Raw genomic sequence first — 17,070 nt, 5'->3', positions numbered from 1 at the left:
TGCTCTCCAGGTCTCAGGGTCCTCTGTGCTCTGCCAGACCTCTCCATCTGAAAGGAACCTCTTCCCTCCTTCTAGAACAAGCCCCTCCTCCTGTAGCTGGTGGGCCTTCAGAATTTGCCTCTCTCTTCTGACTCCTTATCTCCCTCTTTTCCCACACCAGCATCTAGGCCCTTGTTTCTGTCACCAGACCACCAGCCTATGGCATACTGTTGTCCATCCAGTCAATATTATTCTCATCCTCAATATTACCTGGTCAGTCATAGGCACTGAATGGCTCCTCACCACGACCAACAGAAGCACACAACCGCCAACTTGGTGTGCAACACCTTGTGGCTGCATTGAACAATTCACTTGCACATCCTGTATCCCTTTTATTATTGTATTATATATGATGTAAAATAATGTTATTATTGTTATTAATTATATATTAACTTGCTTCCCCAAGGAGGTAGAAAGCTGGAAAGAGCATCACTTCCATGCCAACAATAGAAAAAAGCCAGACAATCTACAAAATCCTTACTTTTCTTGAATCCATCACCTAGCAATCCTCTTGCCTCAACCTCCCAAAGTGCTGGGACTACAGGTATGAGCCACCATGCACAGCTAAGATGTTCTAAAGTTGATTGTGGTGATGGTTGTACAACTCTGAATATACTAGAAACCATTTAATGGTACACTTTAAATGGGTGAAGTGTATGGTATGTAAATATATCTTAAGCAGTGTTTTCTTATTTTTCAGTTTTAAAAAGATATAATGGGCCGGGCGCGGTGGCTCACGCCTGTAATCCTAGCTCTTGGGAGGCCGAGGCGGGCGGATTGCTCAAGGTCAGGAGTTCAAAACCAGCCTGAGCAAGAGCGAGACCCCGTCTCTACTATAAATAGAAATAAATTAATTGGCCAACTGATTTATATATAAAAAATTAGCCGGGCATGGTGGCTCATGCCTGTAGTCCCAGCTACTCGGGAGGCTGAGGCAGAAGGATCGCTCGAGCCCAGGAGTTTGAGGTTGCTGTGAGCTAGGCTGACGCCACGGCACTCACTCTAGCCTGGACAACAAAGCGAGACTCTGTCTCAAAAAAAAAAAAAAAAAAAAAAAAAAGATATAATGTTTCAATGACTTTTACTTTGAAGCAAAAAGAAAAACAAAAATAAAAGTTTTAAAAAAATAAAAAGATAGAATGATAGAATGAACACTCATATACCCAATTTTAGGGAGAAAGCATTCAATATTTTACCATTAACTGTTATGTTAGGTGTACATTTTTTTTTTTTTTTTGAGACAGAGTCTCACTTTGTTGTCCAGGCTAGAGTGCAGTGGCATCAGCCTAGCTCACAGCAACCTCAAATTTCTGGGCTCAGGCAATCCTACTGCCTCAGCCTCCTGAGTAGCTGGGACTACAGGCATGTGCCACCATGCCCGGCTAATTTTTTCTATATATTTTAGTTGGCCAATTAATTTTCTTTCTATTTTTAGTAGAGATGGGGGTCTCTCTCTTACTCAGGGTGGTTTTGGACTCCTGACCTTGAGCAATCTGCCCGCCTTGGCCTCCCAGAGTGCTAGGATTATAGGCGTGAGCCACCGCACCCAGCCATGTGTACATATTTTGTAGATCAGCAATCCCCAACCTTTTTGAAGTTCCTGTTGCTTTGTCTTCAAGTTCACTAATATTTTCTTATGCAATGTCTAACCTGCCATTAATTCTGTCTAGTGAATTTTTTCTGTCTTTCAAATAAAGACCTAATTATATTTAAGTCTTTTAAAATATCTTCCAAGTTTCTACTTAGTATGTTCAATATTTCCTTTAGCTCCTTGAACATAGGAGTAAATTTATTCTCTTTCAATGTCTTTGTCTTCTAATTCTACCATTTTTTCTATTTCCAGTCAGTTTCACTTGATTAGTTTTTCTTCTAATTATGGTTGTATTTTCTTGCTTCTTTGCATGCCTTAGAATTTTGTATTAGATACCTGACACTGTAGATTTTTTCTTGCTTGGTATTTTTTTTTTAAGGTTATAACTGTTTATTGAATTTTTTTTCTTTTTTTTCCAGCAATATTATGGGGGTATAAATGTTAAGGTTACGTATATTTCCCTTGACCCTCCTCCCCCCTCAAGTCAAAGCTTCAAGCGTGTCCATCCCCCAGTCTGTGCACATCACACTTGTTATGTATGTATATACCCATTCCCTTCCCCCACCTGCCTGACACCCGATAGATGTTATTCCTATATGTCCACTTATATGTTGATCAGTTAATACCAATTTGCTGGTGAGTACATGTGGTGCTTGTTTTTCCATTCTTGGGATAGTTCACTTAATAGAATGCGTTCCAGCTCTATCCAGGAATATATAAGAGGTGCTATATCACTGTTGTTTTGTATAGCTGAATAGTACTCCATGGTATACACATACCACATTTTATTAATCCATTCATGTACTGAAGGGCACTTCAATTATTTCCACATCTTGCAATTGTGAATTGAGCTGCTATAAACATTCGAGTGCAGATGTCTTTTTCATAGAGTGACTTTTGTTCTTTTGGGTAGATGCCCAGTAATGGGATTGCTGGATCAAATGGTAGATCTACTTGTATAGCTTTAAGTTATCTCCATATTGCTTTCCACAGAGGTTGAACTAGTTTGCAGTCCCATACTTGGTATTTTTGTATTCCTATCTTCTTGATCTTGTTCTAATATGCAGTTAAGTTACTTGGTAATAGTACGGTTCTTTTGGGTCTTGTTTCATAAGCTGTGTTAAGTAGGAGCAGAGAGTAGTGGGGGCTGTTTTTCCCACTACTGAGGCAAGACCCTTCTCAGTACTCTAATGCCTTGTGAATTATGTGGTTTTCCACTCTGGCTGTTAGGAACAGACAATATTACCAGGCTTGTGTGAGCTCGGGGCACTGTATTAGTTTGCTATTACTGTGTTACAAATTACCACAAATTTAGCAGTTTAAAACAACACCTATTTTTTAGCTCATAGCTCTGTTGGCCAGAATTCCATATGGCATAACTAAGTACTCTGCTCAGGGTTTCATGAAGCTGAAATAAAGCGTTTGCCAGTCTCAGTTCTTATGTGGAGGCTCAGGGGATAAATCCAATTCTAAGCTCATTCTTACTGTTGGCAAAATTTAGCTTCTTGTAGCTGTAAGACCAGGGTGACTGTTTCCTTGCTGCTGGATGTCAGCTGGACCACTCTCAGCTTCTAAATGCTGCCCCCATTTCTTGCCACATATCCCCTTCTATCTTCAAGGTAGAAATGATGCATCAAGTCCTTCTAATGCTTTGAACTTCTGACTCCTCTGTCTCTGACCTTTAGATTCAGATTTAAAGAACTCTCCTTTTTTTTAAAAGACAGAGTCTTGCTCTGTTGGCCGGGATGGAGTGCAGTGGCATAATCACAGCTCATTGCAGCCTTCAACTCCTCAGCTCAAGTGATCCTCCTGCCTTAGCTTTCCAAGTAGCTGGGACTATAGGTGTGCGTCAACATGCAGAGCTAATTTATTTATTTATTTTTTGTAGAGATGGAGTCTCACTATGTTGCCCAGGCTCGTCCAAACTCCTGGCCTCAAGCGATCCTTGTGCCTTGGCCTCCTGGAGTGCTGGGATTATAGGTGTGAGCCACCATGCCTGGACTGGTGGCTCTTTCTTGTCCTTGGATAATTTCCTGACATGCATGTGCTAATCAGTACTCAACTAAATATTTGAGGGAGACTCTGCAGATCTCCAGAATTCTTTTTTTTTTTTTTTTTTTTTTTTTTGAGACAGAGTCTCACTTTGTTGTCCAGGCTAGAGTGAGTGCCGTGGCGTCAGCCTAGCTCACAGCAACCTCAAACTCCTGGGCTCAAGCGATCCTCCTGCCTCAGCCTCCCGAGTAGCTGGGACTACAGGCATGCGCCACCATGCCCGGCTAATTTTTTTTATATATATATCAGTTGGCCAATTAATTTCTTTCTATTTATAGTAGAGACGGGGTCTCGCTCTTGCTCAGGCTGGTTTTGAACTCCTGACCTTGAGCAATCCACCTGCCTCGGCCTCCCAAGAGCTAGGATTACAGGCGTGAGCCACAGCGCCCGGCCGAGAATTCTCTTTGTTAAACCGATTTCTTTATTACTCCTCCATGTACCTCTCAGCTGTCTTTTCAATTCAAGGAAGACTAATAAGCTCTGCCAGGGTTCCCCCTCCCTGTACCTCAACTTTCTTTAAGCCATGAGTTGAGACAATTGTAGGGCTCACTTTGTTTTCTGTCTCTCAGGGATCTCTTTCTTTTGTTGACTGATTTCTAATGGCCAACATGTTGAGATCTATGGTTTCATATCTCTTGCCCAGTTTTTCAGTTGTTTTAAGAGGCAGGGTTACTCTGGTCCCTGATGCTCCATCTTGACTGGAAGTAGATGCTCTTTTTTAAAAAAATTGTTTTATCTCTAAATAATTTTACTTGGCCCAGTGCGGTGACTCACACCTATAATCCTAGCACTCTGGGAGGCTGAGGTGGGCGGATCATTTGAGCTCAGGAGTTTGAGACCAGCCTGAGCAAGAGCAAGACCTGTCTCTACTAAAAACAGAAAGAAATTAGCTGGACAACTAAAAATATACAGAAAAAATTAGCCAGGCATGGTGGCACATGCCTATAGTCCCAGCTACTCGGGAGGCTGAGGCAGGAGGATCTCTTGAGCCCAGGAATTTGAGGTTGCTGTGAGCTAGGCTGACGCCATGGCACTCTACCCCTGGCAAAGAATGAGACTCTGTCTTTAAAAAATTAATTAATTAATTAATTAATTAATTAACGGTATAAGAGGTTACTTAATTATCCATGGCACAAAAGCATTATATGACTGTTTGCAAGATAGACTCAACCTGCTGTGAAGTCTGGCGGCAGGCCATACCTGCCTGCACCTTGCATCCATGCTATACAGAAGCTGGGCTTGAGCCAAGAGCCACTTGCTTTTAGAATGATGGCTTCAGTTGTTGTTTTAAGTATAGAGTAGGGAAGTATGTTTTAAGCATGACAAAATAAATAAAGGGAGAAAAAGTGATTCCATTGAAATAGATTTTTAATTAAAAACAAAAACCCTCCCTAGTGTTTTCTAGGGATTGTGTGAGTCATATAGTAAGCTTCATAGCACCCTGGGGAATCTCTACATTCTGGTGACACATGAGCATTAACACCTTCAGGGATTGTTCTGAATTTAAAAGATCAGACATACACTTACCCCATGGATCAGATAAACTGTCTTGTTGCATGCAGGCTGTAGTTCGGTCACATTTGAGGATGTCTGTAAGAGGAACACAGAGTTGAAGTGATAACAAAACACCTCTTTGAGAAGAAAAATCCTTTCACTACCATTATAACATGTAAGTGCAATTCACTTGAGTTAAAAACAGCAGAGGTGGGGCTGGTGCAGACACTTATCTATCCTGAGGAACTGCCAGGACAATGACCTGGCACACTCTGCTCCTGGATGGCTCTGATATCAGCAGCGGTGAGGCATAAGGCTTCTGCTACCTATTCACATCATTAATCTAAAGCTCACTCAGTCTCATCTGTCTTGGTGGCCTGTGCTGGAGGTGGGGTGACCAGGTGCTTCTGTGCAAAAACTTCTCATCTCCAACCTACCATGTTCTCAGAGAAGTTCACAGTCTGTTTGGCAACAAATTCAAAGGGCACTTAAAGGGAATTTACGCTCTCCATCACGTGAGTGCACAGCTGGCCACCAGGGAGCCCAGGTCTGGTTTGGCACTGGCTGCAAAACACTCTCCATGTTTTCTTGCCTCCTATGGCTGCAGTCAACAAACAGAAGTACTATGCGAGATTTCCACAACATGATGTTGTGTCTTCTTGTTCATGGCCACTGGAAAATTAAATTCATCTGAGGGGCTAGTATATCCATTGTTCCTCTCAGGATATCTGATTAACACCTGGTGTCCTTGTTCCTGTTTCTCTAGAAACAAGGAGAGCGTTAAAGGAGAAAACAACCACATCTGAGATGCTGAAGCCAATCAGCCAATGGAGGTGTTGCCAGTGCCATTCCCACCCACCTCGGGGTGTGGGGGGTATGTTCTGGCTGGACAGGCTGACTGAGGTCACCTTTCTGGAGTCAGAGGTTCTTTGCCTAAAGCAACCATGAGCACAGTCTTTAGGGTAGGATCTATGCGTACCTATGCCATCTTCCCTTTTATTAAATATAATTTTCTCCATAAAGGTCTTGCCCATCTTTTGTTAGATTAATTCCTAGATGCTTTATATTCCTGATACTATTATCTTTTTAAAAATTACACCTTTGCTTGATGCTGAGAAATAGAAATATGACTGATTTTGTATCTAGCAACACTGGTAATTTCGCTTATGAATTTTTTTTTAAGAAACAGGCCCTCACTCTGGCACCAAGACTGGAGTGCAATGGCATGACCAAGCTTACTGCAGCCTCAAAATCCTGGGCTCAAGCAATCCTCCTGCCTCAGCCTCCCTGAGTAGTTGCGACTACCAAGTAGCTGCAACTTCTACCTTGCATGCCACCAAGCCTGGCTAATTTTTTTTTTTTAATCTTTTGCAGAGACAGGGTCTTGTATGTTGCCCAGGCTGGTCTCCAATTCCTAGCCTCAAGTGATCCTCCTGCCTCCACCCCCCAAAGTGCTGGGATTATAGGTGTGAGCCAGAAACTCAGCCTCTCTTGTGAATTCTAATCAATCTTTAAGTTGACAATCACATGAACTGAAAACAACACTTTTCTTTTCCTTTCCAATTCTTATAGCTCTAGTTTTGTTGCTTCGTTTATTTTTCCTTATTTCACACACGGTACCCCCAGTACAATGTTATATGGATGTGAGGACATCAGGGTCCTTAGTCTTGTTCTTGACCGGAAACAGTGAGTTTTTAGCCCTTCACCTTGAGTATCAGGTTGAGAAACTTCCCTTCTACAATTAGGAGGCTTTGTTCTTGTTTTCTAAATTAATCAGGTAACCCTCAGATAATCTGAACGTCCGAACCTGCTTAACCAGTCTTTGTCCCTCTGGTCAGGAACAAAATCTATAGCCGTGCCCCAGTCTCACCTCTGCATGGCTCTGTTGAGATTCATTGCTACATTCACTTCCTGCCACAGACTGCTGCCCGACTGAGCAACCTCAGCCTACAGATTCCTTCGCCAGGTGAGGCCTTACTGGTCTCACCCCAGGTGGAAGCTACTCCCTATCAGTCGCACAGTCTGAATTAGGCCCAGAGCTGTGCTCAGAACCTGCTCAGCCCTCAGTGAAGCAGGGGCCAGCTCCCCTCACTCACCTGAGTGGCCACTCCCCAGGCCCTGGCTTTTCTTCGCTCCCTTCCTGTCCAGGACCCATGGCTCTTCCCCTCGTTCCAGCTGGCAGATCACTTGGGGCTTGGATCCTGGAAGTCCTGATCATGGGGAGGGAAGTCCTTTGTTTATATAACATTTATCAGCAAGCCCTGATACCCCTGCTCATGCCACCTATGGGGACATGAAGATAGACAGGACTGACCTCTTACTGGAGTTGAGCACCCAAGGAGTGATGAGCGAGTCTCTAGTACCAGGCAGCCCCAGGCCCCCACCTGGGAGAGGAGCCCCTTCCCTGGGAAGCCCCACCCCAGTCCAACTCACACATACACAGACCAGGCCTGCAGAGGGGCTTACCCAGCGAGACCACGTTCCCATAGGTCTCCATCATCACGTTTCGGTAGAGGCCCCTTTGAGCAGGGCCCAGGCGGTTCCACTCCTCCTGAGAGAGGAGCACAGCCACATCCTCGAAGGTCACCTCAGCCTGGAATGACAAGGGCTGCTGCAGGTAAGACTGAATTGCTATGTCTGTGAAGGGGAGTGGGCGTGTGCAATATGGGCAGTTGGGAATGGAGGGCCCTGTGAACTGAGAGGGCAATGGAAAGGGCCACAGAGTTCAGGAGATGCAGTAATGCTCAGGCTGCTGCTGGGAGCCCTGGGTGTGGGAGGGGCCACAGGGGCTCTAGTTGGAGCACTGCAAAGACCTTGGGGATAGCTCACCTGGGGTCCTGCCGGCCGAGGCAGGAGCCTAGCTGCTGCCATTACCCGGTCTCCTGGGGCCTCTGAGAACCACGGAAATCAGAGGAGCCTGTGGAGCTGAGGAAGAGAAGGGGGCACATGAGGGGCCTGACCTTGCCCCTGGCAGACCCTGACTTCTTGGGGGAGCCTCAGGGATCCCTGGGCCTCCTGCAGAGAGTCAGTGAGGGCCATGCCGCACACCCAAGGAGCAGCAGACACCACAGCCCTGCTCTGCCCTCCCCTCCCTGTGGAACTCTGATCTGGAACCACATGGTTCTTGGGCTCTCGGGCTATCCCAAGAAGGTCCCATTTAACAAGTGCCAAGGGACTCTGAACACCAAGTGCAGGGCACCTGCTGTCCGCTGAAGGCTCAAGGTCCCAAGCCTTTATACTATCCAGACACCTGGAGTCCTCATGGTTGGCTGATCACACCTCTGTGGGGGAAGCCAGCAAGGGCTCTGGGCTAGAGTGCAGTGGCATCATTATAGCTTACAGCAACCTCAAACTCCTGGGCTCAATTGATCCTTCTGCCTCAGCTTCCTGAGCAGCTGGGTCTACAGGTGCATACTACTTCCCACTGTCTTTATAAAACATCAGATATGTGCATTTATTTGGATGGACAACTTTTGGGAAGAACATAATAAACTAAAAATGGCTGCTTATGAAGAATACAACAGGGGGATTGGGTGTGGAGAGAGGCTGACTCCCAACCTGCCTGTCCTGTTGTTCTCCAAAAATGTCTATTCCCCCCAAATGTGTGTATGCACGTTTCCATGTGTAAGTGCAGTGCAATTAGAATTCCAGTGGAAGTCTTTTAAAGGAGTAAATAAAACTACCTTAGAATTTACATGAACAATGGATGCTGGAGAAGAGACCAGAAAGAAATTTGAAAGAACAGAGTGGGGACCGCCTGATATCAGAACCAAAGACAGTAAGGAAGCTGCTATAATCAAACCAGCAAGCTGCCAGAACAGATGAGGCCAGACAGGCATGTGTGGGAAATTAAAAGATGTCAAAAGCTATAAATATCAGTTCAGTGGGAAACCAATCATTCATTTAGCAACTTTTGTGTATCCAGATGGGATATGCAATAACCAATTCTGAATTAAGTAAAGATTAAGTGTGAACGGTAACAGTGGCCTCAGGTTCTCTGCCTCCTGCCCTCCCAGTCCCTGTATCCCACATGTGCCCACCCTGGAGGTGCAGCAGAGCCTTCTCTACTGCCACACCCTACCCCTCTGTATGCGTCACCCACCAGCACACAGACCTGCCATTTGGGGACCACACTTTGTCCAGCTATCTCCCTGTGGGAGAGGAGAACTCTCCCCTGTGATCTCGATTCCCTTCTTCTCCTCTGCGGGGTACAACATCTTCATAGGATGTCACCCTCTCTCAGCCAGGAAGTAGCCCTGGGTTAGGGTCTCCTTTGATCTCCATGTGGCCAAATCCAATGTTAATCCTCAGTCCTTGTTACTCTCAGCAGTGGAGACACAGACACAGTTGGTCCCCTGAGCACTGCTCTCTCTCAGCGGCGTTTTCTCGGTGTGCCTTCCTCTACCACTCCCCTCCTCATCCACATTGCTGGGTAACCCTTCCATATTTGCCTGCATATGAACTTGACCTTTGGTGAATGTAGCTCTGGTCTCCTGGAAACCTGGCAGAGGTGGACAGTCATTCACACTATAGCCCCCATCACACCTGGGCAGAACCCAATGATGAACACCCACAGGAATCATATTCAGAGCCTCCTGAGCAGGTCTTGCACCCCATACTGCTAACACAGGAGGTGTTGGCTTGGGTGACCAAGAGGCTTTGGGCCAGGCTGGTTCCTGCTCCTGTCTGCATCTTGTGTCTGTGCACCCAAGTACTCCTGGATGCCTGCAGGGCACGGCCAGCTTTTTTCCATGAGCCCAGCACCAGGTGTGGTCGTCCTGTGAGTCTGAATATTCACTTGAGCCCAAGAGGCTCCTTTTTGGTGCCATTGAGCTGGCAATCCCCTTCCCTCTGACTCAACATCTCCATGTACATGTCTTGTAGCATCTCAGACTCTTAACATCCAAAACTGAATACCGCCACCACCATCATTTCTGCCCTCAGCTCAGTCTGCAAACCTGCACATAAGCTTCCTTTCCTCCTCACTCTCACACCCCACTTTTCATCCACCTTCCAAGCACATCCAGAACCTGACCGTGTTGCTCACCCCACACTCCCTGCCCTGTGGCCACCACCCCTAGCTGTTTGGTGGCCCTTGGCACATTCCTGAGCTGTCTGCCCAGCCCTCCTATCTGCCCTCTCACTGGAATATGGTGACTGTCCTCTGCTTCAAGGTCCTTCCAGACCCCCACCAGCTCCTACAAGGCTGCCCTGATGTTTCTGATCTTCCTCAGAGCCCTACAGCCCCTTACCCCTTGGCCTGTGCCCCCACCCAGCTCTCACTCTATCCCTTCCTGCTGCACCAGCAAGCCATGAAGCAGGCCCAGAGCAGCCAGTGGTTAACTGTTTGCTAAATAAATAAATGAAATGAAAGGAGCAATGAGACCACACTTTATACCCTTTGGAAGAGCAACATGTAAGGAATCAACACCTGCCACTGGCAGGGATGAGAAAGTGGAGTTTCTCATACTCATTCTCAGGAAGGCCATCTGGCAGTATTTAGGTGAATCAGATATGCCATTGGACAGTGGTCTATAGGGGTGAATGCAGGTAAGGGAAGACTTAAGGATGGTGCCTTGGCAAATGCCACCTTGGTCCTTCCACACACAGGTCATGCACCTGCTGAAGAGAAAGATTTATACTATGCCAGGCTGCCAGACGAGTGAGTGAAAATGTAGAATGAGGTCAGTGTGTGGATAATGCTCTCACTCTGTAAACTATAACCCCAACCCCCCAAGGGTATTTGTGTCTTAGGGACCTAGGACTGGCCTGCCTGCTTTATCCTCTGCCAGCTGCACTAAGGACCCACCTGTAAATCTGGGAGATGACACATTCCACATTCCTCTGAGGGCCTCAAAGATGACATGGTTAGGGAGAGGAGAGTGCTCAGAACAGGCCTGGCTCAGAGTCTGCTGTAGCTGGATGAGGTGGTGTTATCTGATTTGATTAAATTAACACACAGGGAAAAACTCCAAAGGACAGTATCAGGCTGTCAATATGTGTGGCAAGAAGACAGAGAAAGAGAAAGACTGCCACCTGGGGTGAGTCTTAGAAATGCATAAAAACAAAAGGCGACATCAGGTAAAGTCTTTACCTAGGGATGACCTTCCCATATCGACAAGTGAAAAAAAAGTATGGTTGTAGTCTGGTGAAAAATGAACAAGATAAATAAAAAGTGGTACTAACTAGTTTTAAATTTTTCTTTTTTTATATTTGTTTTACTTTTTTCTTCTCATACCTTTGGTACAGATAAATTTTTCTTTACTTGCACTTTGGCAGATAAAGGTCTGGGTCTCCTGGAACAAGCCTGTGACAAGGATGCAAACATATGCAAACATTGTGGGCCTCAACTTAAACCTTTCACACTCATATGCAGGAAAGGAGAGCTATTTGGGGCACCAGAAACTGGCTTTTAACCTGTCCCCCCAGGCACCCAGAATTCTGAGGCCTACTTCCAGGCTTTGCTCCATGAGAAGAACATAGGAGTTCAGGCAGGAAAGGAGAATGGTGTGGACAGTTTTTAAAAATTAAAGACTTATAATAAGCCCTGTACAGATGGGTTATAATAAGCGCTGTACAGATGCTGGGCCCCAGGGCCAGGGGCTGGGACAGGCCAGGGATCACCACTATAGAGTACCAGAAATGGAGTTTGAGGAGCCCCCTCATGAAGCTAGGCCACACCCTAACACTTGGGCAAATACAAAGAGTACCCACCCAGGGCCATGGTTGAGCAATGACCCCACCCACCCACAGGTGACAAAGGCATCAAACTGAAGATTCTTCTTCAGACTCAGGAATTTCAGTTTTTGGCAATCAATCTCCCTAGGGAATAACCCAAAACAAAAACAAGAATAGATCAATGTTCTCAGCAGCAAGGTCATTTAAAGAAAACTGAAAGAAGCTGCATTGCAGTGAGATACTCTCTGCCAAGCAGGGGTCTGGCTCTCTTGATCACTGTGAAGCAGGATCACAGGGTCAGGAACTAAAAAGGGACCACAATTACACAAAGAGGTTAGAATTTAACATTTATTAATTTTTTGTTTTGTAAGCTAACCATTAGAAACCTATAGCTCTTTTTGGAATTCCTGACAGTCTTGATGTGACAAAGCAACCATGCCTGTCCTTCCAGAGGACCCTGCACATGGTGACACACGGAGACAGGCACATTCTGAGTCTCCTGGTATAGGATGAACTGCCAGGATCTCCCCCAGAGCCACTGCTGTCCCTTCCTCCTCACTCCTTCAACTTTCTGCTAAGACGCCCTGCTCCACCATGAAGCCCCTGCCCTCCAGGGTGGAAGCACTCTAAAGGAGGCAGCTTCTGAGCCACCTGTGAGTGCAAAGCAAAACATTGTTAAACTTGACCACCTAAAACCTCCCCAGAGAAAATGATCAGAAATAGTTATCCAAATTGATAGCCTTCCCATACATCAACAACAATCAGAAAATATGAAAGGATAAAAAGACTCTACTGATAAGTAGCATCAAGAAACAAATTCAATACAGATCTAGAAAAAATAATTCTGTGCTTTGTATGGAACCAGAGAAGACCTTGTATAGCCAAAGCAATCTTAAGTAAAAAGAACAAACTGGGCGGTATCAGTCTATCAGACTTCAAGCTGTTCTACAAGGCTATAGTAATTAAAACAGCATGGTACTGGCACAAGAACAGAGACATAGACCTTTGGAACAGACTGAGAATCCAGAGATGAAACCATCCACATATGGTAATCTAATATTTGACAAAACAGACAAAAATATACACTGGGAAAAGAATCTCTTTTCAATAAATGGTGCTGAGAAAACTGGATCCCCACCTCTCACCTATCACAAAAATCAATTCAAGATGGATAACAGACTTAAACCTAAAGCATGAAACCTTAAGAATTCTAGAGGATGTGGGGAAGACCCTTTCAGACATCAGCCTAGGAAAAGAATTTTTGAAGAAGACCCCCAAAGCAATCACACCAGCAATAAAAATAAATAAATGGGATCTGATCAAATTAAAAAGCTTTTGCACAGCCAAGGAAACTATCATTAGAGTGAATAGACAGCCTACAGAATGGGAGAAGATATTTGCTCTCTACACATCCAATAAAGGGCTGATAACAAGAATCTATCTAGGGCCAGGCGGGGCGGCTCACGCCTGTAATCCTAGCACTCTGGGAGGCCGAGGCAGGAGGACTGCTTGGGCTCAGTAGTTCGAGACCAGCCTGAGCAAGAGCAAGACCCTGTCTCTACTAAAAATAAAAAGAGATTAGCTGGACAACTAAAAATATAGTTTTTTGATCTCTTGGAGACCACTCTGGGAGGCCGAGGCGGGCAGATTGCTCAAGGTCAGGAGTGCAAAACCAGCCTGAGTGAGACCCCATCTCTACTAAAAATAGAAAGAAATTAATTGACCAACTAAAAATATATATACAAAATATTAGCCAGGCATGGTGGTGCATCCCTGTAGTCCCAGCTACTCGGGAGGCTGAGGCAGTAGGATCGCTTGAGCCCAGAAGATTGAGGTTGCTGTGAGCTAGGCTGATGCCACAGCACTCACTCTAGCCTGGGCAACAAAGTGAGACTCTGTCTCAAAAAAAAAAATAAAATAAAATAAAAAATAAAAATTAGCCGGGCATAGTGGTACATGCCTGTAGTCCCAGCTACTCAGGACACTGAGACATAAGGATTGCTTGAGCCCAGGAGTTTGAGGTTGCTGTGAGCTAGGCTGACGCCACAGCACTCTAGCCTGGGGAACAGAGTGAGACTCTGTCTCAAAAAAATAAATAAATAAATAAAAAATAACAAAATGCTGGTGAGGATATGGAGAAAGGGGGATGCTAGTACACTCCTGGCAGAAATGTAAACTATAATAGTACAACTATAATAGTACGGGAAACAGTATGGAGGTTCCTAAAAAATTAAAAATATTTAATAGGCCAGGCGTGGTGGCTCACGCCTATAATCCTAGCACTCTGGGAGGCCGAGGTGGGTGGATTGCTCAAGGTCAGGAGTTCAAAACCAGCCTGAGCTACAGTGAGACCCTGTCTTGAAATTAACTGGCCAACTAATATATATAGAAAAAATTAGCTGGGCATGGTGGTGCATGACTGTAGTTCCAGCTACTCGGGAGGCTGAGGCAGAAGGATTGCTTGAGCCCAGGAGTTTGAGGTTGCTGTGAGCTAGGCTGACACCATAGCACTCACTTTAGCCTGGGCAACAAAGTGAGACTCTGTCTCAAAAAAAAAATATATATATATGGTACATACACACAATGGAATACTATTCAGCCATAAAAAGAAGGAATCCTGTCATTTGCAGCAACATGGATGGAACTAGAGGTCATTATGTTAAGTGAAATAAGCCAGGTACAGAAAGGCAAATATCATATGTTCTCACTCACGTGTGAGAACTAAAAAATTGATCTCTTGGAGACAGAGAGTAGAATGATGGTTACCAGAGGCTGAGAAGGGTGGGGCTGGGGGATGAAGAGAGGTTGGTTAATGGATACAAACATACAGTTAGATAGAAGGAATAAATTCTAGAGTTCGATTGCATAGCAGGGTGACTATAATTAACAATAATTTATTGTATATTTCAAAACAGAAGATTTGAAATGTTCCCAACACAAAAAAATGATAAATGTTTGTGGTGATGGATGTCCCAATTACCTCATTTGATCATTACACATTGTATGCATGTATCAAAATATGACTTGTTTACTCTGTAAATATATACAATTATTATGTGTCAATAAAGAAAGAATTTTTTAAAAAATACAGGTAAATTTTTATCATTTTATGTGGGAAGGGCCTTTCTAACCAAAATACCAAAAGCAGAAATCTTGGGGACAGAGATCCACAGATCTGCAGCTTATAAATCAAAACTTTATGCACATCAAAGCCACCACAAACTCCAGAAATGGACCTAAAGACATTAAAATTCAAGTATATGAAATAGTTTTGCAAATCAATGGAGAGAAGAATTATTCAATAGGTGGCGTTAGAAATGGCTATGATTTAAAGAAAAACATGAAACTAGATTCCAAACTCACTCCACACCAAAATAAATTCCAGATGTATCCAACATTTTACAAGTACTGGAGAAAAACAAGAGTTTATTTTAAAAATAATCCTGGAATGAGGAAAGCCCTTTAAAACGCAGCACAAAGCTCAAAGTCTTTAGGAAAAATTTTTGACCATTAAAAACTTAAAATCTTTTATCTAAAAAAAAAAACCAAACCAGGGCAAAGCAACATAATTGGAGTCAAACGGATAAACTGATAAGTATGTTTTTAACATATATGGAAAATAATACAAGCTGGCAAGTCACAAAGAAATACAAATGGCTAAAACACAAACGAAGAGATTTCAACTTCACCAATAATCTAGAACGGAAATTAAGACGTCGACCTGGCAAGACCGCATGGACTCTAGCCCTATACCGGGTGGAGAGGTCGATGGCAACACCAGAACAGAGAAACCCAGGGCGTGCAGAGCCCAGGGAACAGGAAACTGAACTAGTAACTGAAAAATCTGCAAGTATCTACCGGGCAGGGGGCAAGTTCTGCGCCCTCTGCTGTCCGAGAGTTCACCTTTTATGTTAATAACAGAAAAAAGGGTGTGCGCGCGTGCGTGCAGAGCTGTAAATTGCACAGAAAAATTCAGAAAAGGTTCTACAGAACTGTCCACAGTGCTTACCTCTGCGTACACTGGCGGGGTGTTGTTGGAGAGTGACTTCTACATTTTTATGACATGCTATTGCATATTATTTTCTATTTAAAAATTAAAAAGCCGAGCAGGGCACAGTGGCTCACGCCTGTACTCCTAGCACTCTGGGAGGCCGAGGCGTGAAGATCTCTTGAGCTCAGGAGCTAGAGACCAGCCTTAGCAAGAGCAAGACCCCCGTCTCTACTAAAAATAGAAAAAATTAGCCGGGTTTGGTGGTGCTCGCCTGAAGTTCCAGCTACTCAGGAGGCTAAGGCAGTAGGATTGCTTGAGCCCAGGAGTTTGAGGTTGCTGTGAGCTAGGCTGACGCCACGGCACTCTAGCCCGGGCGACAGAGCGAGGCTCTGCCTCAAACAAACAAAAAATTAAAAAGCCAATGATAAGGAAAATATTTGCTATGTTGCAAAAACGTTGGTCGGTCTCATTGATTAAAATAGGGTTCTTACAAAGTAATAGGAAAAAGACAGCACCAGTGGAATGATGGAAGAAGGTAAGAAATTTGGGAAGTAGTACCCTCGGCCGACAACTGCTGAGACGAAAGCAGCTAACCCTTCTTTTCACGCGGGAAAACGTTTTTATTGCTAAATAGAGGCGCTCCGGGTCCTTGTGGGGCCCCAGAGGTTGTGCATGTAGCAGAAAACCTCCTTTTTCACATTTTGAGGAAGCCCTCCCGCCAGGGGCCATGGCGCCCCATCCTCTCCCTCCAGATCCTGCCGAACGCGGCCTGAAAGGCGGCCTGGGAGACCCGGCCCGCGCGCCTGGGACTCCAGATGACCCACCGCGCCGGGGGAAGGAGAACGGGGCGCGAGAAGGTCTTAGGGGGTCCGAGCCAGGAGGAGGCGCGGGAGGGTCGGAGGGGGCTAGGGGTGCACCAGGGCCCGCGGGGGTACGGGGCGTGGCGAAGGGAAAGAGTGGGGACCCCGAGCGGGCCAGAGGGCGCGGCCTTGGCCAAGGGGAGGAGGCCGCTGCGTGTCCGTGAGAGAAGGGGACCAGCGCTAGCGAAGCCGGCAGCGCGTGCCCGCGGGGAAGCGTCCCATCGGTGTGGAGGACGCGCTCGCCCGGGTGGTGTCCGTGAGGGGAGAGGGTCCCGGCCGGCCTGGCGCCGACACGCACCCCACTCACCGTCCACTCAGCCGGCTCGTGCGTGAAGGGGCGACAGCCTGCAGCGCCTCAGACAAAG

The 17,070-nt window shown here is 45.5% G+C and overlaps 1 protein-coding gene across 1 annotated transcript in view; it reads right to left on the bottom strand.

The window, feature by feature from the left end:
• LOC105868823 (uncharacterized) overlaps positions 1–17,070 on the bottom strand; it is a 25,494-nt gene extending 8,424 nt beyond the window's left edge. The window contains exons 1-5 of the mRNA XM_012759976.2: positions 17,013–17,070; positions 8,006–8,101; positions 7,643–7,769; positions 7,273–7,386; positions 5,210–5,272 (exon numbers count right to left, since the gene is read on the bottom strand). Of these exons, the coding sequence (XP_012615430.1) occupies positions 5,210–5,272; positions 7,273–7,386; positions 7,643–7,769; positions 8,006–8,047 (346 nt within the window). The 5' untranslated portion in view covers positions 8,048–8,101; positions 17,013–17,070. The remainder of the gene's footprint in view (positions 1–5,209; positions 5,273–7,272; positions 7,387–7,642; positions 7,770–8,005; positions 8,102–17,012) is intronic.

Source organism: Microcebus murinus, chromosome 7, assembly GCF_040939455.1.
Source record: "Microcebus murinus isolate Inina chromosome 7, M.murinus_Inina_mat1.0, whole genome shotgun sequence".
NCBI lineage: Eukaryota > Metazoa > Chordata > Mammalia > Primates > Cheirogaleidae > Microcebus > Microcebus murinus.
Note: the sequence above shows the minus strand (reverse complement) of the source record. Positions and strands in the feature narration are given on the sequence as shown.